This window comes from Barbus barbus, assembly GCF_936440315.1.
Source record: "Barbus barbus genome assembly, chromosome: 5".
Classification (NCBI taxonomy): domain Eukaryota; kingdom Metazoa; phylum Chordata; class Actinopteri; order Cypriniformes; family Cyprinidae; genus Barbus; species Barbus barbus.
Window position 1 is genome coordinate 22,107,244 of NC_136733.1, and position 24,343 is coordinate 22,131,586.

The window sequence follows — 24,343 nt, forward strand, 5'->3', positions numbered from 1 at the left end:
TCGTCTGTGGGAAAGCAGGGATGAGGACTACGCCAGACATCAAGGGTCACGGGGTCAGGCTCCTAACAACAGCTTTGAGGGTAACGCATTACAAGTAAGGCGAGTTACGTAATCAGATTACTTTTTTCAAGTAGCTAGTAAAGTAACGCATTACTTTTTAAGTTACAAAAAAATACTTTTTCAAATAAGTAATGCCAGTTACTCTCTCCTTTGAAAGCTCGCCTGTCCCCTTGTTGAGAGAAATCAGGAGGAAGATGTTACTTTAGTTCTAGAATAAATGTGAACATGCATTAATTCCCAAAACAGATTCAGTATTTCTCAAAATGAATAAAATCAGTTAAATGCAACTCAGAATATGACGCAAACCTGCAATAATTATCCTAAATATGTTAAATAATAAAATTATCCTTTATGTATTTGATCCCATTTTATTAACCGGTGTCTTTGGTGCTGACCTTCGATGAAGCAATTCAACCAATAAAATACTCAAAATGAACTAAAATTAGTTTTTCTTTTTATTTTTTTGAATTTACTGTGTGAAAGGGTTCTCATTTGCCAAAAATAGTACTTTTTAAAAAGTAACACAAAAGTAACGTCACGCATTTCTTTTCTTAAAAAGCGTAGCGTAATTACTTACTTTTTTTAGGGAGTAACGCAATATTACAACACATTACTTTTAAAAAATAACTTTTCCTAACAAAAGTGCTGAAAAGGGCCGGGGTAATTTTTAGGTGTACTGGCTTATTTTCAATCCCTTAATTTCCACGTTTGAGATCTTGGTGAACTGTACAATTATTTAAATCATAAAAATTTATGTTTTTCCTGAAAACGATGTCTCCCAACGTAGCTGCTGATAATCATCGGCCATTACTCGCCGTGCTATTTTAAGAAAAATAAATAATGTCCCCCATTTTTCAAACTAAAAATTTGCCATAGCCACAACGACTTTCATTATCTCATGCGGTGATTAGCATGCACGCAAAGTAGATTGGATGTACGGCTTTGTACGCACGTATACAATTGCACAAAAGACGGATGGCCTTGGGCTGCTCCTCTGTACCCTTCCCCCACACTTCAGCGTTCCCACCTCCCTTCTCCTCAATGCTACGCAAATAAGCATCTCGCTCCCGGTACCACGTTAATTAGAGTGTAGATAACTAGCTGCACCCTCCATTCACACCTTTTATTAGCATGACACTGGTTAGTGGCCTGCTCTGCTACGATCTCTTTGGGCCCCTGATTAAAAAGAGGACCCCTCAGAACACAAATCTCCTGTCCCCTTTCATCCCTGGCCTCATATAACATGGCTCTCTGATCCATGCTGGCACCGCTAACTGTCAAGAGTACCTGTTCGCTTCCTTCTCATCACCTCCGTCCAACCCCATTCCAGCTTGTGCCTCTCCAAGTGAGAGTAATTGTTGCTTTCACCTGAAAGCCAAGCCGTACAGATTTAACTCTGACATATGGGTGTCGCCCAGGACAAAAGCAAACAAAAGAAAGCGGGTCAACGTTAGCGTCGAACAAGCCATCTTCTTTTGTGGGGTCACTTTGTTGCTTGAAAATGTCCTCCTGTCATAATCCACTCTGGTTTGAGAGCATTATTCCTGTCTGGATTGGATCTCACCCTCTCTCTTTTTCGCTGAAGGATCCAGACTCAATTGTGATCCCCCTATGCAAGCTCAGCTCAACAGGGTCTCCTCCTGTCTTGCTCTGATTTCAAGGTAAAACGTCTCATTAGCTCTGGCCCTTGAAAGACGCCCGCTCCATCTCATATTCAGTTATACATTCCCTTTGAATAGCTTGTGAGAGGCAAGAAGGGAGAGAGAGAAAGGAAGGCAGGGGTGAGAGCTGATCCAGCTACCTGAGAGATAGGGAGGGAAGGCCTGCGGAGGCCTCTGTAATTTCATGCAATCATTACTGCCTTGTGCCACAGACACATTCGACTGTCATTTATGCCTTACTTGAGGATAAAAGCTCTCTAGAAAAAGGAAGGTAGAATGTGTCTCCACATTTGTATATTCTTAGTATGCCGGCCAAATGAAAAGGGCGTCGCATTTGATGGTTAAATTGTTTAAAATACTGCTAAAAGGGATTAAGGAGCACGCTAGATGCTTTTATAATATTATATGTTGATTATTTTGTTCATTATGGAGGCATTTAGGACTATAGTAAAGTGAAGACCTTTTATTCTTATCATTAGCAGTAGTAATGTTAGGAATAGTGGTAATAGCAAGAGTATATAATTATTTTATGGCTTTCATTTCTATAAATCTTCAAAAGCCTTTTCTTTTCTGTAAACTTTTAAAAGCCTTTTCAGATTTTTAAAGTTGACATTGACTTCCATAAAATAAAAAAATAATAAATGTAAATAAAACAAACAAAAAATTAAAATAAAACAACAAAAATAAAATAAATGATTACATGAGTGTGCATGAAAAATTATTTTTCAGAAATCGTGCATTTAAGTCGGGTCAGTATAGTCAAGTCAGTATTTTTTTTTTACCTTTAAAAAATTCTTTGCCCAAAAAATTTAATAAAATTCCTCACAATATTTTTCACAATAGGCAGGTAGATTGAGACCCTTTCCAAGTTCAAGCCTTAAAGCACCAGAGCATGACTGGAAGCTACTTTTGATGTGGCAGTGACTAATGATCAAGCCAGTCCTCACATCTCTGAATAAGCTATCATAGCCGGAGTAAGAATACAGCAAAATCTACAGAGAACTCTAGAAAACAGAATAGCTCCTTTATCCCCCAAACTCATGTTAGAGGATTCTCAACAGCAATGCCATGAAAACCAGAGGCTTTTAAAGAACCTTAGTTGCTGAATCCTCTTTTCAGATCCAGAATGGAACGGTAAATGACAGGAAAACACCTCAACTAGCTCTTCTCCTTTTGACTCCTTGATTTGATTCATCCCACTGTAAGATCTTCTCTCATACCTGAAGGATCTAAGGGTCTGATTTTCTTAAGTGTGTGTGTGTGTGTGTGTGTGTGTGTGTGTACACGTATACACTCCCATTCAAAGTTTTTTTTTAATGTTTTTGAAAAATTGAAAAAAAGTGTCATGTTCACCAAGGCTGCATTAATTTAATCAAAAACATAGCAAAAAAAGCAATATTTTAAAATATTTTCAATTTAAAAGAACAGTTTTCTATTTTAATATATTTTAACAGTAATTTATTCCTTTGATAGTAAAGCTAAATTTCATCAGCCATCACTCTGGTCATCAGTGTCACATTATCCTTCTGAATTCATTTTAATATGCTGATTTGCTGCACAAGAAACATATCTTTTTGATATTTTTGTGGAAATTGTGATACATATTTTTTTAGGATTCTTTGATTCTATTGAAAGGTTAAAAGAACAGCATTTATTTGAAAAAGAAATCTTTCGTAACGTAAATATATGTACTGTCGCTTTTTATCAATTTAATGCAATCTTGTTAAATTAAATTAATTTATATATAAAAAAAACACCAAAGTCAATATTGTTTTACTATTGTTGTATAATCTTGTCTAAAGGTTACTGTTTAAACTTAATTTGTGCAAGATGCAGCTCTTTAAATAATACAACTGGGCTATATCTGTCTTCACAAGTTAGAGATGGCAAGCTTTCCAAAGTCTGTAAGGTCATAAGACACCATTAAGAACACTTGTCTCCTGCCTTCTGCTCTTTCCCCGCTTTTGCCTCTTGGTTGGTAGAAGACGTAACATGAAAACCAAGTTGACTGACTTTGAATACCAGACAAAGTCTGATGTTTCCTGACGGAGAGAAAGATTTAGTAACAAAATAAACCATATCTACACTGGATATAACAGACCCCAGATAAAGACTTCACCTAATCTTACATGCCAGACTGAGATCAGTAAACTTTTACAGAGATATTACCTGTAAGTCAAAGTTAAATCTAAATGAGGCCTTTCATGCCCTTTTAGGGGTGAACGAAATCAAAGCTGAGCAAAAGAAAGCGCAGAGACCCAGAAGCAAGCGCTTTCCACTGCAGGTATCACTTCTTGCCTTACGGCACACCACAGGGGCTGAAATGCTCTGCCCAACCATAAGCGGAATCTGAGCAAGCATAAGGTGTACCGCAGATTAGCTGCCTGCGCCGTAGCCGTGGGCAACCTCTGAAATTCACATGTGGCCGGTTTCACGCCTGTGTTTTCCTTAGCACGTAGTGCAGAAGGGAGTAGCAGTGGAGGAGATGTCCTTCAAAAGTAGACGGTATCCGCAGAATCCAGGCCCACTGAATGATTTCTCACAGCTTTGTTCCTATGGAAACTTGTATGCTCTCCAAGAAGGTCTGTGAACAACTGAACCGACTTTCTTTTGATTAAAGTACAAATACGCTGAAAGAGTTTTCAGTTGTCTCCTAACTGATACCAATATATTAAATTACCAGTGTTACAATCCCAGATGTGAGGTCTGAGATACAGAAATTCTATATTTTTGCCACCCTTAATTAACTTCAAATGACAGTCAGTGCATCCTCACTGCTCTCTCTCTTTCACACACACATACACACACACACACACACACACACACACACACACACACACACACATACACACACTCACTCATAAATACTGTGATTCCCTGCCGAGTGCCTGAGGAGATGAAAGCCATTGCAGCTGCACCCACCTCAGTGTTGTGCAGTGCCTCTCAGGAGGGGCTCCCAGCATGACACAAAGCAATAGCGCAACCCCCACACACACGCTTACACACAGATTCAACTCATAAACATCATGTAGATAACCCCTCAGAACATCTAAACAAATACATATCTCACAGGTCACCAATTAAATGTATAGCTATCTATAGGACTAAATGGATTTACACAGATGAGGTTTAGATATTTTACTGCACCCAAGACCACCGTCATATGTTTATGCAGCGCTGGGTGGTATCTGATTACTTGTAATCTGGATTCCAAAAATTAAAAAAGTTAAAATGAAAGAAATTAAAAAGTACTTGTAATTAGATCGTTACATTTGAAAATACTTGTAATCAGACTACAGTTAGTTTTTATGGATTATATTATTACACAATAGCAATAATTTATTCATAATTTATTGATTCTCCCTAATTCCTCCTTTTCATCTTTTGCATTTTCCTTTCTAAAATAGCCTACTGCATATATACATTCAGAAAGTCTTCCAGTTTTGTGGACATTCACACAGAAATGAGTCATTAGTCAGGTGGCTACACAATATTTGACCGCTGGATTTACAAAAATCATTTCAGGTTTAAGAAGTGTTTCAACATTGCATCAACTACTACCATGTATTACTTTGGAAGGCATTTGTCTCTCAAACACATTCAAATGCACAAATTCACCAACTTTTTTTGTCATCTGATCCCCTTTCACCTAATTTATTTTTATTTGAAGTACCCCTGAAATTTTAAAATAAATATTTTAAGAATAAAGTCTCACATTTGCATGTTCATGGTTCTGTGAAGTTTGGGAAACCTTTGACGGAATACAATGTTTAATGCACTTCATGCTGTTGATAACAACATATGGAATATATTTTCTTACTCTTTGTATTTTTGTATCAATGTTACAAGATTATCCTATTTAAATCAATGTGAAAAATGATATAGGACAATAGTAATCTGATTATATTACCTAACAAGTATAATGTAATGGATTACGTTACTAACTACAAATTGTTCATGTAATTTGGAATCAGTAATGGATTACTATTTGCAAGTAATCTACCCAGCTCTGTGTTTATGCATAATAAAACAGGATTGTTATAGTCGCAATGAAACAGAAGTAGCGACGGATCTTTTCTTCCGTATTGTGGCGTAAATATCCGGGGATATGGGAAAAGAAATATCTAGCAGAGGGGACTTTGTTCTATCCATCGGTTGTTGATTGATGATCATGGGTTTGCAGGGATGGGGCTTCGGTAGACTAATTGATTAAAGTCCTGCATAAATCATCACTGGAAGATCGAATTATAACATTTTTATTAAAAATTACAAGGTCAATTAAAAAAAAGAAAGAAAGAAACCTACATGAAAAATCATTTACGAAAAGCTAAAATGCACTCAGAAAACTGATGGGATGAATTATTTTTGGTGATGGGCCATCACGTTTTGTATGTCATGGATATGAGCAGCCATATTTAATGTACGCAAACAGCAATTTTAAACTATAGTCTTATGATACTAGATTTTGTTGATTTTTAAATCACTGTCACTAACAGCATCTTTTTGTCTCCATTTATCCCACTGGACAGTCTCTGCACTCGACTAATAACATTTAAACTTTTGTCTTGGCAACTCTGTGCCCTTCAGTACTTTGGCTCTATTCATTCTTCTGAACGATCCGTTTAAGGATTGTACCAGCAGGGCCAACAGTGAACGCCCCGGTAATGGTGTGGGAACCTTGGCCGTCTGGATGAATATTTACTCTGTCATCATGGCAGGGTGATGCAGATAAATCTGCCTCCTTTAGCTGCCCATGCTAAAGATGGAATGGAGAATGGAAAGGGGAGGAGGACGTGAGTGAGAAAATGGCTGACAGTGAAGGAATCAATTACTGGACAGAGACAGCTGTGATGCACACTGTGAACTCAGGCAGACAAGCAAAACAATGCAGAACAGTATGAATTTATACAGGACAGCTGTGCTTATATTTATACTGTGTGAATATTTAAAAGAAGAATTCCTTATTACCTGAAATGGGAAATAACCAACATCTTAAGTGTTGAATTGTTAGAGAAAAGCAAGCAAAGAACCAATGTAACATTATTTAGCTCTTTTTTGTAGTCTGAGATTGACGAACGATGTTAATATTCACTTGGGGTATGAATGTTATAAATTAAAGTGATATTAAAAGGTGAATATATCTATTACAGACTAGTCATATAGATTAATTATCTTATTTTTACAGACAGTTTCACATTTCCTTGTATTTTTCCCGATGGTTCCAGTAGTTTAATGTGAGTGCCAATGTCCCCTCATTATTGGCTGTTCAGAGCACGTGGACCAATCCTAGCCAGCCATGCAGCAATGACATCACCACTGCAGTGATCTAATCTTGCTTCTTCAACAGTTTTACCCACTTTCCCATCAGGCCATGCTTTTTCTACCTTCATGCTTTTTATCTCCATCTTTCATACACAAGCACAGTCAAAGAGACACCCCTCTTCAAGGCACTGATTACAGACCCTGAAGGCCTTTAAAGAGGCAGCAAGCTGGAAAATAACCACATGCTGTCCTGGGAAACTCCACCACTCCTAGTTACGCAGTTTCCAAGGGAGCCATTCAAGAACTTAAGCAGCAAGGCAGGCTCACACCCCAGGTCTCTCATCCACCCAGCACCAACCCTCACTGGGTCAAACCTCTCTTTGAGAAACAATAGGCAATATGGAAAAAGTGACTAATGGATGCCTGGAATGAAGTAGGGCAGTGACCCTTAGAAAGTGTCCCAGGAGACCCCTTTTTGCTTTATGTCAGCAAAGACCAGCAAAACTGAGATTAAATATTTAAACATTCATATTCTCGATGAGGATCTACTGTTTCAGAATTGATCAAGGGAAATCAGGTGTTACTTACAAACTAACTGTGTGTTCTCCAAATATTTAACAGTTCTTAGAATAAAATACAGTTTCCCCCCTTAAACACAGCTTGTTTAAGGCCAAACACTGTCTTATAGATCCAAGCCAGTTTTAAGGATGACTATCTTTTATAATGATCATGAATTGAACTCTTGTCCCTGTAAATGGTTCTGGTCATTTAACCTGTGACCTATGGGATGTCAACCATTCTACTTGCCCTGCCCTCCATATGATCCTAAGTCAATAGATAAACTGGTAAAATGGCTCATTTTGGGGGAGGGGCTTTGAGAATGAGGGGCTTGACCAGTTCATCATCAACCACTTTAGTGGTCACTACCAATATGACCTTTAGCTGGAGAGCTTGTCGACTCCCTGTGGGAAGGACATGACCTGCCATTTGGGTGAACTTGGACTTAAGTAGAGAATGCCACAGAAGAAACCCAACTAATATATTGATACTCTATTAATACTGATAATTATATCTTTCCTACAGTTGATTTTGTTAAAGCTGAAAACAGTCACAAACCAGAGTGTAGTTTCAGTTTTAAATTACACATTACATTTCCAGGGTTACAATATCCTAACTCTTGAATTTTAGCATTTTGCTTAAAAAAATCAACAATAAAACAATCTCTAGTGTCCTCACACTCCCAACAGGCATGACTCAGTGACCATCTCATTAGTAAGACATCCCTAACATGTGGCCACCAGGGTCATGTTGCAAGAACATACACAATTTGTTTGTGGCCAGCTCTCAGAACAGACAATAGGCCTTATGCTTCATAAAACCCCCATGAGGGCCTTCTATCTAGAAGCTTGTTTGAGCTGAACACAGGCTTGGTCAAAGATGGGAAGGGTCATAGCCCTTAACAACCTTAGCCTATGACCTTTTCCCAAAGGACCTCCCCCAATGGCCAACGAACATGGTCATAGAAGGTTGGCTGAGACATGGGATATGTGACGAAGAACTAGAAGAGAACGTTAACATTTCTTTTTCATATAGAGTATTCAAATATGGATTCAAACCTCTTAATAATATTTTTAGGATAGCTCTTAGTTTACCCCAGTTTAGCATAAAATTATTCAAAGCTTTTGAATTTGAGTTTAGATCATTCTCATGAAGGGCAAGCAATCCTCAAGGTGAGGTTCATGGTGCATGAAGAGGATAAAGCATGTTAATTAGACATTTGACTTTATTGGAATGCACCTTATTAATGATGACCTAATAAACAAAGTCTGTACACCTCAAAACTCATGAAAGATATTCTGCCCGGCTCAAGGATAATGGTAAAACTCGCATGTTGTCAGTCTTGGGAAGGTGGGTCACATTCATTTCTGGGCAAGATTTCTGGCCTAATGGCTAATGCAGAAGTTATGATGTGTGATATTAAAATGAATTGTGGACTATTAAATTACAGTGTGGAACGGTCACAAACATTGTAGAGGGAGACCTGAATTGTAACTGTACAGAAAAGGCCATCTCAATGTAAAACTTGTTAAAATAGCCTTTGTTCCAGACGTGGCACACTTGATCGGCCCTCCAGGTCTACTCCAACATAACAGTATTCTCAGTAAGACTGATGGACTTTTGCCCCGACCTGAGATTTTGGGCCTCTTGACTGAATAAGTAGAGCTGCAGGGGCAGTTGACGCTGGCGCCTGGGCCTCTGAATAATCCTGTACATATCCCCATAGCCCCTTTTCACACTATACCCCAGCTCTTTCCCCTTCCCTGGATTCCTCCCACTGTCCTCACAACCCTGACTGTGCGCTGGCAGGTAAGGACTCCGATCAGCCCGCCACTCACACTCCAGGGTGACGGATTAGAACACGTCCACCCGCAGCCCGCTTTCATCCTTTGCCAGTGCTTGGGTAGGGGGCTCGTCCGGAATAGGAGTGCTTTCTCCTCCGGCCCCTCCCCCCTTCTCGTCTTACCTCGAGGATGTGGCTTGGGGTGTGGAGCGGGAGACAAACCAAGTGGCATGAAAAGGAGGGTAATGGGGGAGGGGCGCCAAAAAAGCTGGGGAGAAAAAGAACGAACATTGTCCCTTTCAAATGGATGGGAAACGATTCAGTGGGATTTGCTGGCAATTATACGGTGCAGGGCTAATCAATTCAGACTATTCTGGCCGTGGAGTGGACTGATCCGATAGAACAAAAGGTCAGTCAGCAGGAGAGGTACCTGAGAAATGGGTCCGCTCGGTGTAAGTAGCATGGGGCAACACCTCCCCCTCCTGAACAGCACCAGAGCATATGGACTGGCTATGAACTTATTAGCTAGCGGATTAAGGGGTAAAAGCAAGGGCTTGGGGGGACACCACAAGCCCCTTTCACTTCGGCACTCAGGGGTCTTGCCACTAATAAGAAGATGATGATACCATTAAAAAATACCTAAAAAATATTCCTACTTTAAGCACACATAGGCCTACTTTAAGAGGGGTGGTGCTTCATAATGTGCCATCCGTGCTCAACACACAACCCACAAAATCCTTATCTAACTTATAAGAGGGTTCAGATTGCCCAGTATATTCATGAGCAGATCCCTCACACAAGGAGCTTCTACTTGGGACTTTGATGTGATGAGGCGGGTGACAGGTGATCCTTGGCCCTTTCATGCCTGTCAGCAAGGCTCCGTGCCCTCAACAACCTCTCATCACCTAGAGACAGTCAGCAACCTGCTTCAATGGGCTTGAGGGACCTGAAGAGGCTCAATCTGGTGCCTACACAAGATGAGGCTCTACCTGGTTACACTTGGTTCCAGCACAGGGTGAGTATTGTCATCATCTCAGCATGAAGGGGATAAACTATGAGTCCTTTCTTACCACAATCTAAGGACCCTATAGCATGCATGGAACTGGAATCACCAGATGTTGAGTGCAAGCCACGGAAAATGGACCTAAAAGACACTAACATAAAGGACATCTGGAGGTGGACAAAGCTATGATGCTTCACATTACTGTCCATCTTTTTATGTTCTATGTGGTGCCTCCTCATTCTGTTGTGTGACTCTGTCTAAACTGGGTTTAGTCTTCACGCTCCCTCTAATGTCTCTCTTTCTTTTTTCTCTCAACCTTTCTTTAACATGAACATGAAAAGCAAGAGGATTTTGAGCTTTATAGTGGAGAATTTTATAATGTGTGGATGTTTGTTTTCCACCCCCATATTTCTTTTTTTACCATGGAGGTCAACTTCCTTAAGGATTCTTTACAGAAGTGCTGAGAGGTTGCTCTTTAATGAGGAGGGATCTCAACAGGGCTTCGAAAGCCTCAGTCATTCTCATCTGCTTGTCACATGATGCTGGGGTAATCAACTTCAGAGGCCTGCATCTTCACTGGCATCTCTTGAAACTTCAAGGGGAATCAGAGAGTATACCTCTCTCGCTTGTAAACATAAAGAATGCGGTTTCTCCACTTCCCTTCCCACATATACACAGGATGAAAACACTTGATGGCATTGCTGTCTCAAATTGAAATAAAAGTCCTCTGTATGATCAGTGATGTCATTTCATTGCAATTTTTTTTTCTCGCATGTTTCTGCACATTGCAGTCTTTCTATAGAATCACATCAAAGACTTTCTTTGACAAAAGAGCCATGGGTAGTACAGAGCTCTATGGTATGTCTCAGCATAATTGAAAGGCTCTATTGACTGGTGAATTCATGAACTAACTGTTAACAGCTAAGCCCACTATAGCATGTTATTATAATGAAGACAGAAAAAACGCACAGGACGCTAGTCCGTCCCAAGCTTTTGTGACTACACCTTTGACATAATAGCCAATGCATCTATAATGCTTAATGACTAAAAAAGATGCTTCGCTGGCACAGAGCCACATCCATTCTATATTAACTTAGCTAAATCAAGTTAGATCCTATCCTCTGTCTACAAGCCTTTCAGCTCAACCCATCAGTAATGATATGGACATACTGCATTTAGTATATCTAAAGCCACTGAAGCCATCTTGAGTACTAATGTACAGTGACCCGTGTCCGGTAAGGTCACAGATGTTTGGGTATGTGACCGTGTTCTGATGCGGAGGGTTTGGGGGCTACTGGAAGAAAAAAGTTGTTGACACCCCGACACGCTCACACCGTGACGGACACACAGAGAACTTCTGCCTTCCTCCCTTTTTCTTTCTGGTGTTGTCAGCCTGGGTCAGTCGGCTGTCAATGTGGCTATGTTTGTGTGAAGTGCCGTGGCATCACGCCTGTCTGTCAGTGTGTGATAGCACGCCTGGAGGTGACCACAGGGTTGTGGGTGTGCCAACCTCACCCCTCACCCCTCATTCCTCTGGTAGCAACTGACATTGCCTATCCATTCTTCTCCATGGGTTTGTCAGTCAGATCATCACTTAAAAAAATGAGAGAGATAGTGGTAAATTATGCAGAGCTGCTGTCTATAACTACATATTAAATTTACTTGGGCTACATTATGCTATAAAATTAATATTGTATTGCATGTATTGTTTTTTTTTTTTTTTTTTTTTTTTTTACTATTAGGTTAAGAGGAAAGACAAAATTTGACAATTCTCTCATCATGTACTCATCATGTCTTCATGTGGTTTCCAAACCAAAACATCAAGAAGCTGTTCTTTGCTATACTATCAAAAGTAGAGAGGACCAGGGCCGAAATTTAATTTTAAATAAATAAACAAATAAATAATGTAAAAACAAGCAAATAAAAAAAATATTCTGAAACAGAATATGCGGAAATGCGGAAAGTTTCTGTGTCAGAAACTAAAATTTAGTCATTTACTTTATTTGCTGAATATTCTGGCCTCTGACAGCTTTTGAATCTAATTTGAGCTTGTTTTTAAAAATGGTGAGTCATGATCAGCCATGTGATGCCCAAGAATTACTGTTTTTGGCATCGCTTGTGTCAAACCTGTGTAACACATTTTCAAGCTCCAAATTTTAATATGAATGAAATATTTGAATATGCAAATGAGATTTGAGAGCTAGAGGGGAAGAAGAGTTTCTTGACTCAAATGTTGGTCTCCAACACACAAAGCTATTTCATATACGACCTCACAAGGACTTGATCCTTATTATTAATAGCCTACTATTCCCATAATTTACTTGCTTGCCTTTCAAAAATTGATTTAGCCAGGGAAAAATGAGAAATAAAATGTTAAAGATCTGGATTTTTGCTAGGCCTATTGCATTTTATTATTGTACTGAAGGCTATTTATATTATATTGTAATATTTAGTATATATTATTGTGTGTATTGATTATTAAATATATTCATATGGCTATTAATAAATTGACATTTTAATTGAATGGAGCATAGATTTACACATTTTATTTATTTTCTTTTTTTTAATGAAATGTTGTTTCACATTAAGGGTCCCTCAATATATCAGTGAGTATTAAACCGTAAATGTTGAATGTATACTAAGAAATCACATGAGGGGGAAAATAAATTTTAAAAACGCCACCAAACATAATAAAACGTATAACTGGTATAAATTGGTTAAAAGCGAGAGAAAGGGTGATGGAGAGGCAACAGTAGAGTATTGATCAAAGCTTCAATGTGTATAATTGTCATGGATGCAGGATGGCAATCCTGAAGAACAGATGCATGCATCTACATCTACACACAGGCTGCACTACCTTCTTTACTTTTGCTCCCCTCTCTTACACACGCAGTCAATTACGGGTTCCCATGTCACTCACCAGCACCAAACACTACAAATTCTTATTTGAAGTATGCTCTCATTTGAATGACAAAAAGGAGGCCTGCTAACACACCGATAATAGAATCAATGTGCACACATTTATAGGCACCAGAAATTAAAAGTGACAGAAAATGAAAGTCTCCAAAAACAAATGAAACTGCAATTCCCGACAAACCACTAATTCCAAAAGCCTGATGACAAACAACAGTGTGAACAGTTCTGTAATTTTGCTATGTGCTTTTTGTACTGTTAATGCAACAAAAAAGAGAGAGAGAAAAAGAAAGCCTACGCTGAATGAAATTTGCTAACAGAGAGAGAGAGAGAGAGAGAAAAAAAGTTCAGATTTATTTTTGAAATCTCTGAATTATTCAGCAAGTAAACTATTAAATTAAAGCATATAAAAGACATCTTTTTCTTTTGCTTTCCGTCTCTCTCTCTCTCTCTCTCTCTGTCACGCGCTACAGACAAGAAACAAAAGCTAATTGAAGCGTACTGTTAAAAGGGTTTGAAATTTTAAGAGGGGCTCATACAGCTTTTGTTGATTTAGGTTTCGCACCATCTATCAATGGGTTCATAGGAAGAGGTTTAATCAGGTAGGAAACCCGGACAGAAAGAGGTGGGACGGGGTATTGTGTTGGTGTGAAAGCAGAACCAAAAAGGGGCGTCTTTTCACGTTTCTTTACTTTCACCTGCTGGGATCCATTTGGTCTCTTTCAAGAAGAAAAAGGGGCGAATGCAATGAATAAAGAAAGACAGACGAGTAGCCCTAAAGGCCAATAGCTTAATCAACAGCCACTTGTAATCACCATAGTACCAAACTCGACTGTCAGTTTACTCCATCTTCGCTCATGTAGTCAGAAACACATAATCCAGCCAGGGGAACAACAAACAACAACAACAAAAAAACTACGTTGTGTTCAAGATGTTGCAACGCATAGGGAGACCATTTAGAAATGCTATAAAATAACTCGCACCTGGGCAATTTTTCAAATTACAGTCACCCAGTCAAACAACGAGGTCATTGCGCCATCTTGAGGTGGAAGGGAACCATTTGCAGCTTTTTAAAATTAAATAATTATTAAAGGTGTTATGAAATGTTCAGATTCTATACGTTTAGTCCACTTTATCTAATTTTGTACTCTTATGTTATTTTTTAAATAGCCTAATTGTAACTATGTTAACAGACATCCTAAGCGAAAAAATTGAATGAGGGATGTGAACCAAATAGATTTTAAAGGGCAACTTTATTATGGGATTATGAATGTTTTACCATTAGTTTTTCAGTATAGTCTATTACGAAAATCATTTTGGAACTAATGACCACAAGGGGGCCATCTGCAGTTTGATATAGTCTAATTAAAGTCAAATCCACACAAGGCACACACATTTCATTCACACACAGCTCAAAACTACATTTTAAATGATATGAACTACATTTTAAATGATAAAAACCAGCATGCTGTATAAATTACAAATATGCAAATCATGTGGAACTGATTGGGGGGGGGGGGGGGGGGGGGTTCATATGTCTGTCATTTTGAGATTGAAATTATAATGCATTTATTTTCATGAAATGGCAAATCATGAATTGGAGTTGGTCAGTTATCTGATGGCATCAGTTTTTTTTCTGACAGAAATTATTATTATTATTTCCCATACAAAACAAATGTTGTTGTTGTTGTTGTTTGTTGTTGTTTTCCCCAAAACCTTTTAAAATAATTTACTGTACAATAATGTTTTTGGCCCTTTTTCCCTAAGAAACAGCTTTCAGCGATTTGTGTATAAAATACATTTTCAATGGCATATTTTTCATCTCTCAGTGTCAGTACACCCTTCTTGCCCTAGGACGACCAGACTGTCATTTCAACACTCTGGCTATCAGGAAAATAACATTTTCACATGTGAATGCCACATAAATAACACACGTAATGCTCTGTTTGCCTGACAATAAGAAACCCGTTTCAAAACATACCACGGACAACATACAGACACACTCTCACGACACACACACACACACACACACACACAGCAGGGTCAGAAACCCAGAACATTGTGAAGACAGGTCATACATTACTCAGCCAGGTTTGTACATGCATCTATTCCTTGAGAGCGCACTAGCTATTTGTAGAGCTACGGTCATGGCACTTTGATAAAAGGGTCATTCTGCAGGCTTTGCAGGGGTTGTGTACTGTGAAGGATTGGATTTTCACATGAATGCTTGCACTCTCAGACTGCCCGTCCTCTTCTTCGTCCACACTAAGATAGCCTTTGAATGGCAGATCTCAATTTCTGATTGCTGTCTGATTATATATTCACCTTCAGAAATATTGAGAGGGCACACTGCTATTGAGAAGGGAATTCAGAATTCAGATTTGGTCGTACTGGAGTGTCCACTTAGCCCATATTTTCTTAGTCACTGTAGTAGTGAGGAAAAATAATTCACTGCTTATAAAAATATTTATAATAAATTAAACACTCACCTAAAAAATTAAAACCCTGGCATCGTTTATTTGCCCTCATGTTGTTCCAAACCTTTATGGCTTTCTTTCGTCTGAGGAAGACTAATGTATTTTGAATTGATGTGTGTGTTCCACAGGAGAAAGAAGGTCAATCAGGTTTGGAACAACATGAGGGTGAGTAAATGATGACAATTTTCAGTTTTCATTGAACTGTCCCTTTAAGATAAACTGATAACTTATTATTTAGTTGCAGCCTCCAATGAAATCTTACACTCAAAATTGTCCAGTCAAATCAAATCACCTTTATTTTATAATGCTTAGTACAATACAGAATGTGTCAAAGCAGCTTCACAAAGATAAACAGGAAACTAGCAGAATCAATTATGGAAACTTCAGATTCTGCTGGGAAGACACTAGTGTGATTATTTAGCTCAAGTCAGTTCAGTGTTGATTTAGTTCATTGTGAAGTTAATCAGCTGTAAGCAGTTCTACAAAAGGCAGCAATGTTGTTATTTATCTATAGATCAATGTTGACTTGTGTTTGTAACTAAACTAGCGTAACCAGTTTTGAAACTAAAACTTAAAGTCGGCATAATAGTGTGGTATTGTACAGCTGGAAATACCCTGAAAACAAGAAGCAAATAGGATGCAATATTAAGCTGAGGAATCTAGACAGAGCCCAATTAGAGAGAGATGGTTAGGATGGGACCTGTGTGTGTGTGTGTGTGGAGGGGGTGGAACTGATGGGGGAAGGGTGCCCGATGCCAACCTGAGACATTTTGATCTCCACACTTGGATTCACAGGCATACATTACTTCGCTGGCAGACTAATATGCTTCCACACACATGCATAAACACACAATTGGTCATTGCAGGCAACATGATCTGGGTGGCAACACAGTCAACACTGTGCATGGTGTCATGACGCCATCCTGTCTAGTGCAATCGCCTTTGTCGCAATGAGGACCACAAGCCAATAGCATCCTGCTATCCTCCAAAACACATTATGGGAATATTCGTTGTGTTTCTGACAAATGCATTTTCAAAATAGTTTGGTTTTGTCAATATAACACTTCCAATGAGTTGAAGGGTACGTCTGACATAAATCGTCAACGGTTTTTCAACCTGAAATTGTAAGTAAGCTATGAATATATTACATCCCTTGATCATGGCACAGTGCCAGCCAGTCTGCAAGCAGAATAGAGATTTGATGAGGTCATGTGATTTAGTAGCTGTTTGCTTCATGGAGAGAGCTGCACTTGTCCATATTGTAGCAGCTAATATCACAACAGCCCTCCGTCGGTGTCCATGGCAACGGGCGACAGAAAATGAAAGGAGGAAATTAAATCATGCTGTCATGGGGGTGCATGCATTAATTTTGCATAAAGAGTGGATGATATGTGAACGCCTGGGCTTGCCTTTGTTCAGTGCCAGTGTCTGGTACACATCCAAATATGACAAAGCCCAAACCAAAAACTTGGGTTTAAAAGCAGTTCAAAAGAAAAATAAATACTAACTATTAATCATTGCCAACATAAATGTAGATTTGACTGTTGGAAAAAGGGTTCTTTCACTTCAGAGGATGATTTAATTTTTTTAAACAAAAGATCAATCAAATATTATGGATGTACAATATTACAATTATAGAGGGACATCTAAAAAATTAGAATATCGTGAAAAAGTTCATTTTTTCTTGTAACATCAAAAAGTGAAACTTTCATATATTTTAGATTCATTACATGTAAAGTAAAACATTTCAAAAGTTTTTTTTGTTTTAATTTTGATGATTAGAGCTTACAGCTCATGAAAGTGAAAAATCAGCATCTCAAAATATTAGAATATTTACATTTGAGTTTCAATTAATGACCATCCCTACAGTATAAATTCTGGGTATCTCTCGTTCTTTGAAACCACAATAATGGGGAAGACTGCGGACTTGGCAATGATCCAGAAGACGAACATTGACGCTCTCCACAAAGAGGGTAAGTCACAGAGGGTCATTACTGAAAGGAGTGGCTGTTTACAGAGTGCTGTATCAAAGCATATTAAATGCAAAGTTGACTGGAAGGAAGAATTTGGGTAGGAAAAGGTGCACAAGCAACAGGGATGACCGCAGGCTTGAGAATACTGTCAAGCAAAGCTGATTCAAACACTTGTGAGAGCTTCACAAGGAGTGGACTGAAGCTGAAGTCAGTGCATCAAGAGTCACCACGCTCAGACGTCTTCAGGAAAAGGGCTACCAAGCCACTTCTGAACCAGAGACAACGTCAGAAGCATCTTACCTGGGCTGTGGAGAAAAAGAACTGGACTGTTGCTCAGTGGTCCAAAGTCCTCTTTTCAGATGAAAGTAAATTTTGCATTTCATTTGGAAATCAAGGTCCCAGAGTCTGGAGGAAGAGTGGAGAGGCACAGAATCCATGTTGCTTGAAGTCCAGTGTGAAGTTTCCAGTCAGTGAGGATTTGGGCTGCCATGTCATCTGCTGGTGTTGGTCCACTGTGTTTCCTGAAGTCCACAGTCAACGCAGCCATCTACCAGGAAATTTTAGAGCACTTCATGCTTCCTTCTGCTGACAAGCTTTATGGAGATGCTGATTTCATTTTCCAGCAGGACTTGGCACCTGCCCAAACAGCCAAAGGTACCAAAAGCTGGTTCAATGACCATGGTGTTACTGTGCTTGACTGGCCAACAAACTCGCCTGACCTGAACCTCATAGAGAATCTATGGGGTATTGTCAAGAGGAAGATGATAGACACCAGACCCAACAATTCAGATGACCTGAAGGCTGCTATCAAAGCAACCTGGGCTTCCATTACACCTGAACAGTGCCACAGGCTGATTGCCTCCATGCCACGCCGCATTGATGCAGTAATTCATGCAAAAGGAGGCCCAACCAAGTATTGAGTACATAGAAACAAACATACTTTTCAGAAGCCTGACATTTCTGTTTAAAATATCCTTTTTTTATTGATCTTATGTAATATTCTACTTTTCTGAGACACCGAATTTTGGGTTTTCATTATCTGTAAGCCATAATCATCAACATTTCAAGAAATAAAGGCTTGAAATATTTCACTCTATGTGTAATGTATCTGTATAATATATGGGGTTCACTTTCTGAAATGAGTGACAAAAAATATTTGACCTTTTTCACGATATTCAAATTTTTTGAGATGTACCTTTAAAAAGACATTTATTTCTTTATTATTTTGACTAAACAAAATTAAAACAAAGAAATAAAATGTTTTAAATGTGAATTTATGCATCACTTCAGTGCACAAATGGATATAAAAAAGAATAAACTTACCTTTTCTGTTAACTTCATCTAAATGTAAGAATACTAAAACTGATAAATGAAACAATATAAGATAAAAAAAAAAAATTATTAAAAGATTGTATGAATGAATGAATGATGCATTTATATAGCACTTTATTGTGTATTGCTGTACACCCAAAGTGCTTTACAATCATGTGGTGGTGGTGGTGGTGGTGGGGGGGGGGGGGGTCTCTCCTCAACCACCACCATTGGGGGGGGGGGGGGGGGGGGGGTGTCTCTCCTCAAAAAAGATGTCCAAAATATTGCACTGGGTACAAATTTACATAAATCTAATTTACATATTATCTTCCAGCATATTGCACTGAACTTAGTGAGTTTTGGTTCTCTATAGAGTCTGTATACTGGTGTTGATAAAGTTGATAAAGGCCACAACGGAAAATCTGAACAGATGTTCTCATAACGTGCATGAGCCATTATGTGGTACTTGTAGCCTATAGACAATCATTCTGATAGGTAACATTGACTGACATTACGCAAGTAAATTTCTCGGAAAGATTTTTCAAGGGCTCTGTGTTGCAACGCTCACAGTTCAGAGCATATTGCAATCAACTATAACAGAAATAAAGGGTCAATGCAAAGATATTGCTCCTTCAAGATGATCCGAGCTGACACTTGTGAAAAAAGCACCGACATACACTTTCAATATGTGCATAAAACATACTTCAGCTTGAATACAACATAACGAGTTTATTATTTGCTCAGACCTCAACAAGGAGCCTCAGCACAATATTCTTCGACTTTTTGCCTTACATATCTGGCCGCCGAGGGACACAGTGACAGCTGTTCATCACGGTGACAGTAATACAAGATGTTTCTCTCTCTCCACACCATCAATTTACCAAGCCTGGACATTGATTTATTCATAACCATCAGTATGCATCATTTGTCCAAATTACAGAGAGGAAATATTGACAGAAGATAAATAAAGATAAACTGAGGCACTGTGGACAGTGTCAGACAGCTGATTTCTGTCCAACCTGTTTTAAACAACACCCAAAGACATCAGCTGATAACTAAAGTCATCTGCCAGAATATATTCACGATTTAAGGATAAAAGCACTGAAACCTTACTCATATCCACCTGCATTAAATACCAATACAGACAATAGTGTCAAAATGTAAAATTTCATGGAAATGAGATTTTAATTCGACCAGACCACCTGATAATGATAAGTCACTGACCGAGGGTCTGAGAAGCTGCCATCAAAGAAACATTTCTCTATTAGGTATCATCTCATGATCCATCACTTCACCAGTTTTTGCATCTTCTCAGCTGCCTATATAAGGCAGAGCTTGGATCTCATCAATAATGCAACGAAACATCATGTTTATGCAATTCACACAATGACAGAGCACTAGTACATGATAGTGATTGTAGCCACATACAAGCATAAAACAGCCTGTGCACACTCAAAAGCATGAAAAAAGACAGTTATTTAGGTTAAAACATATCATCCCTCAACAACAGCAGAAGACTAGAGAGTGTAAGAAGGCAATACATACGCACCTTTTCATTCTGTTTTACGCAGGTTCTTATCGCTTCATGGTAGCACAGCACACAGGAAAAATAACTGTAGTGCCATGGTGATATGCAAATTAATGGATCGCGCTGAATACAAGTACATTTATTATTCATAAATTACTCATGCTTATGCAAATTAGGTTACACAGCCCTACTCAAATAGGAGGTTGGTAATTTATTCTGTCTTGCTTCATAAGCTTCAGTGGCTTTTTAAAAAGGCAAATGTTTGGTCTAACTGATTTTCATGTCAAAATAAAAATGTCAAAGTTTTTTTCTCAAAAGCTTTTTTTTCTTTATGCGTGTGTGTAAAAAATAAAGTCAGTAATTTAACAGCGTTTAAACATTTAAACCAAAAATCGTAGAACAAATTAAGCACCTCCATAATTTAATACACATCAATGCTGCAAAATAAAACCTGGGTTAACAAAATAATACTTTAATGGAAGCACGCTTCCAACAAACTGTGTTATAAACACTTGGCGCCCCCATGTGGTCATGTTACAAGTTACACCGTTACATTTACACTAATGGAGCAGTCAACATCTACAACACACTTAAAGGATTAGTTCACTTTTTAAAAAAAAACTTTTGCTGATAATTTACTCACCCCCATGTCATCCAAGATGTCCATGTCTTTCTTTCTTCAGTCGATAAGAAATGAAGGTTTTTGATGAAAACATTTCTCCATAAAATGGACTTCATTGGGACCCAAACGGTTCAAGGTCCAAATGACAGTTTCTGTGCTGCTTCAAAGGGCTTTAAACGATACCAGACGATGAATAAGGGTCTTATCTAGCAAAACGATCGTCATTTCAAAAATAAATAAAAAAAAGTTTTTTTATAAGCACAAATGCTCGCCTTGCTCTGTTCTGTGATGCGCGTTCGCGACGTCACGTAATATGCAATGACGTTGAAAAGGTCACGGTTGACTTAGGCGGAAGTACCGAGTCAGTGTTTACAAATGTGCGGAAGGAGGATCATATACACATATTCAAATGTCTTTGTGTCAGTTTATCTTTAAAATGCCAATTTGTGCATATCCTGGGTGTTTTAATATTAAAAAGCCTATTGACTCTGTACTTCCGCCTAAGTCAACCGTGACCTTTTCAACGTCACTGCGTATTACTGACGTCGCGAACATGCATCACAGTACAGAGCAAGGCGAGCATTTGTGCTTATAAAACTTAAACTTTATTTATTTTTTAAATGACCGATCGTTTCGCTAGATAAGACCCTTATTCATCGTCTGGTATCGTTTAAAGCCCTTTGAAGCTGCACTGAAACTGTCATTTGGACCTTGAACCGTTTGGGTCCCAATGAAGTCCATTTTATGGAGAAATGTTTTCATCAAAAAACTTAATTTCTTTTCGACTGAAGAAAGAAAGACATGGACATCTTGGATGACATGGGGGTGAGTAAATTATCAGCAAAAGCTTTTTTAAAAGTGAACTAATCCTTTAAGTCCCAGACTTGTATGCTTGTAAGCCGTTTTGCGTTCATAAGGTCACAGATCTTCTCAAAACAGCGTTAACCTCTTTTTCAAATTGATGAAGAAGTTTAAAGTCGCAGAATCCTCTGTACAGTAACCCGGTTGTTTTCATAGCCTCCTTCATTTGCCACAGTGACCGTGTGTAAACCACTGTCGGTCCGAGTTTGGGGATGTCCAGATCCGTTAGTGCGCCACTTTCATCGCTAGACTGGTCCGTTATGCGCTCGTCGGATTGCTGGATAACTTGAACGGACGCACTTCTGTCCTCAGTTTGGTCGCTTTGCGGATTTTCTAAACACTGGTCGAGCTGGGACACCGCTCGTACAACTTTCTCACGGGTTTTAAAGCGATTGAGCCAGTCTGCGCTTGCACGAAAGTTACCGCATCCCATCATCACAGACAACCGAGCCGCTTCTGAACGAATCAGTTGATCTGTCGAGTCTTTATAGATGTGAAATCCAGCCTTGGTACTAGTCGTGCCACCGTCTTATTATCAGAAGACCGATCCGGAACATCGCTCGTATGATTCCCTCTCGTGTTTTAAAGCGGGTGAACCACTCTGTGCTTGCCCTGGAATGACAGAGGCCCATTTGTAATGTAATATAAATGGCCCCGACTGATCGTTTTAGTGGGTGTAAATATAAGCCTTAGCACATGCTCTGGTTCTGGAGGGCCACTGAGATCCAAACAAGCTCCAAACCGCCTGAATGGAGGTTTCTAGTAATCCTGAAGACCTTGATTAGCTGGTTCAGGTGTGTTTAATTAAGGTTGAATTTAACACCCCTACTGCATGAAGTAAATGAACTGCTGAATTGTTTGTATGATCTGGATCTTTTAAACAAACTGTTCTAAAGAGCCGATTCACATAAATGAGTCAGACTCGTTAGTGAAGAACACAATGACATCATCCAAATGCGACTAAAAGGTGGCGTGAATCATATGCGACGCGTTCTCGCGCATGTCTACTGTTGAGATCTTGGTGGAAACAAAGATCAATAGCTGAGTCTTTTAAAACCATTTAATATTTGGACGACCATCCTTGATACACAGACGGGGCGTCACCGTGTGCCCAAGAGGGGTGAGACAGAAATATTTAATCCTTAGGATAAAATAGAATTTTAATGAGATCTGGAAACATTGCCTAAGTTTACTGCACTAACTTAAATAACGTTACTAGTCATTTTTAAATGTATGTAGACTTTATTATATGCGTAACGTTATAATCATCTGCTAAGTTACTTAACGTTAAGTTAGACTTCTGCACGAGAGCTGCGGTTTGGTTTGGTGTGTAATCATAGTTGTATTGTTCTGTCCACAGCTTTATATTCAACATGTATCACAACAGCTCTCAGATGAAATTCTGGATTTACGATAAAGAGGAAACCTTAGAGAAATTAAGACTAGAAGCTAACCGGAAGTTCTGTTCAAAAGGCATGTCCAGTGGGAAGGTAAGTGACAACTTCTTTATGTACTTATTTTACATGCAAGTCTACAAAACTATCTATCTATCTATCTATCTATCTATCTATCTATCTATCTATCTATCTATCTATCTATCTATCTATCTATCTATCCTCACACAAAGCATTAGTAATCCAGCCATTTATAGTGTTAACAACATAAACCTCAATTATACTTACACTTCACTTGTTTTTCAGCCTAGAATACATGAATCCATGTTTCTTGATGAACAAGAAGAGAAAGTGCTTTTCAGACACTATGAGAAGAGACTGCTAGATTTCTGTGCCATGTTCAAGCCTGCTATGCCTAAATCTGTTGTGGTAATACATATCACTTTTATCAGTTAAAGATGGGGTTATCTAGTGTGCCTTTCTGGCTTTTTTATTTTAAAAGTATATGTTTTTCAGGGCACAGCTTGTATGTATTTTCGAAGATTCTATTTGAACAACTCTTTGATGGAATATCACCCTCGGACGATAATGTAAGTGTATTGAGTTGAATGAGTTATAAGATCACAAATTATTAGAGATTTTTCATTTCTGACCTTCACGCCCTACTTTTGCAGGTTGACATGTACATATCTCTCCTGTAAAGTGGATGAGTTTAATGTGTCCAGCGCTCAGTTTGTGGGGAATCTTCAGGAGAGCCCGGTGGGACAAGAAAGGGCTCTAGAACAGATTCTGGAGTATGAGCTGCTGCTTATCCAGCAGCTCAATTTTCATTTGGTTGTTCACAATCCTTATCGGCCCTTGGAGGGTTTTCTGATTGACCTGAAGGTGAGTCTAAAGCCTGGTTGTAGACAGTCCCACCCCAAATGCATTGCCTTGG

The 24,343-nt window shown here is 38.8% G+C and overlaps 1 protein-coding gene across 3 annotated transcripts in view; it reads left to right on the forward strand.

Moving 5' to 3' along the window:
• LOC306870452 (cyclin-H-like) overlaps nt 1-24,343 on the forward strand; it is a 28,380-nt gene continuing 4,037 nt past the window's right edge. The window contains exons 1-6 of one of the 3 annotated variants that reach the window (XM_079417745.1): nt 1-94; nt 15,846-15,882; nt 23,373-23,502; nt 23,713-23,835; nt 23,923-23,996; nt 24,081-24,291. In XM_079417745.1, the coding sequence (XP_079273871.1) occupies nt 23,386-23,502; nt 23,713-23,835; nt 23,923-23,996; nt 24,081-24,291 (525 nt within the window). In that variant the 5' untranslated portion in view covers nt 1-94; nt 15,846-15,882; nt 23,373-23,385. Of the gene's footprint in view, nt 95-15,845; nt 15,883-21,679; nt 21,977-22,045; nt 23,133-23,372; nt 23,503-23,712; nt 23,836-23,922; nt 23,997-24,080; nt 24,292-24,343 lie in introns of those variants that run through there. The other 2 variants (XM_079417743.1, XM_079417744.1) reach the window with 2 other exon arrangements.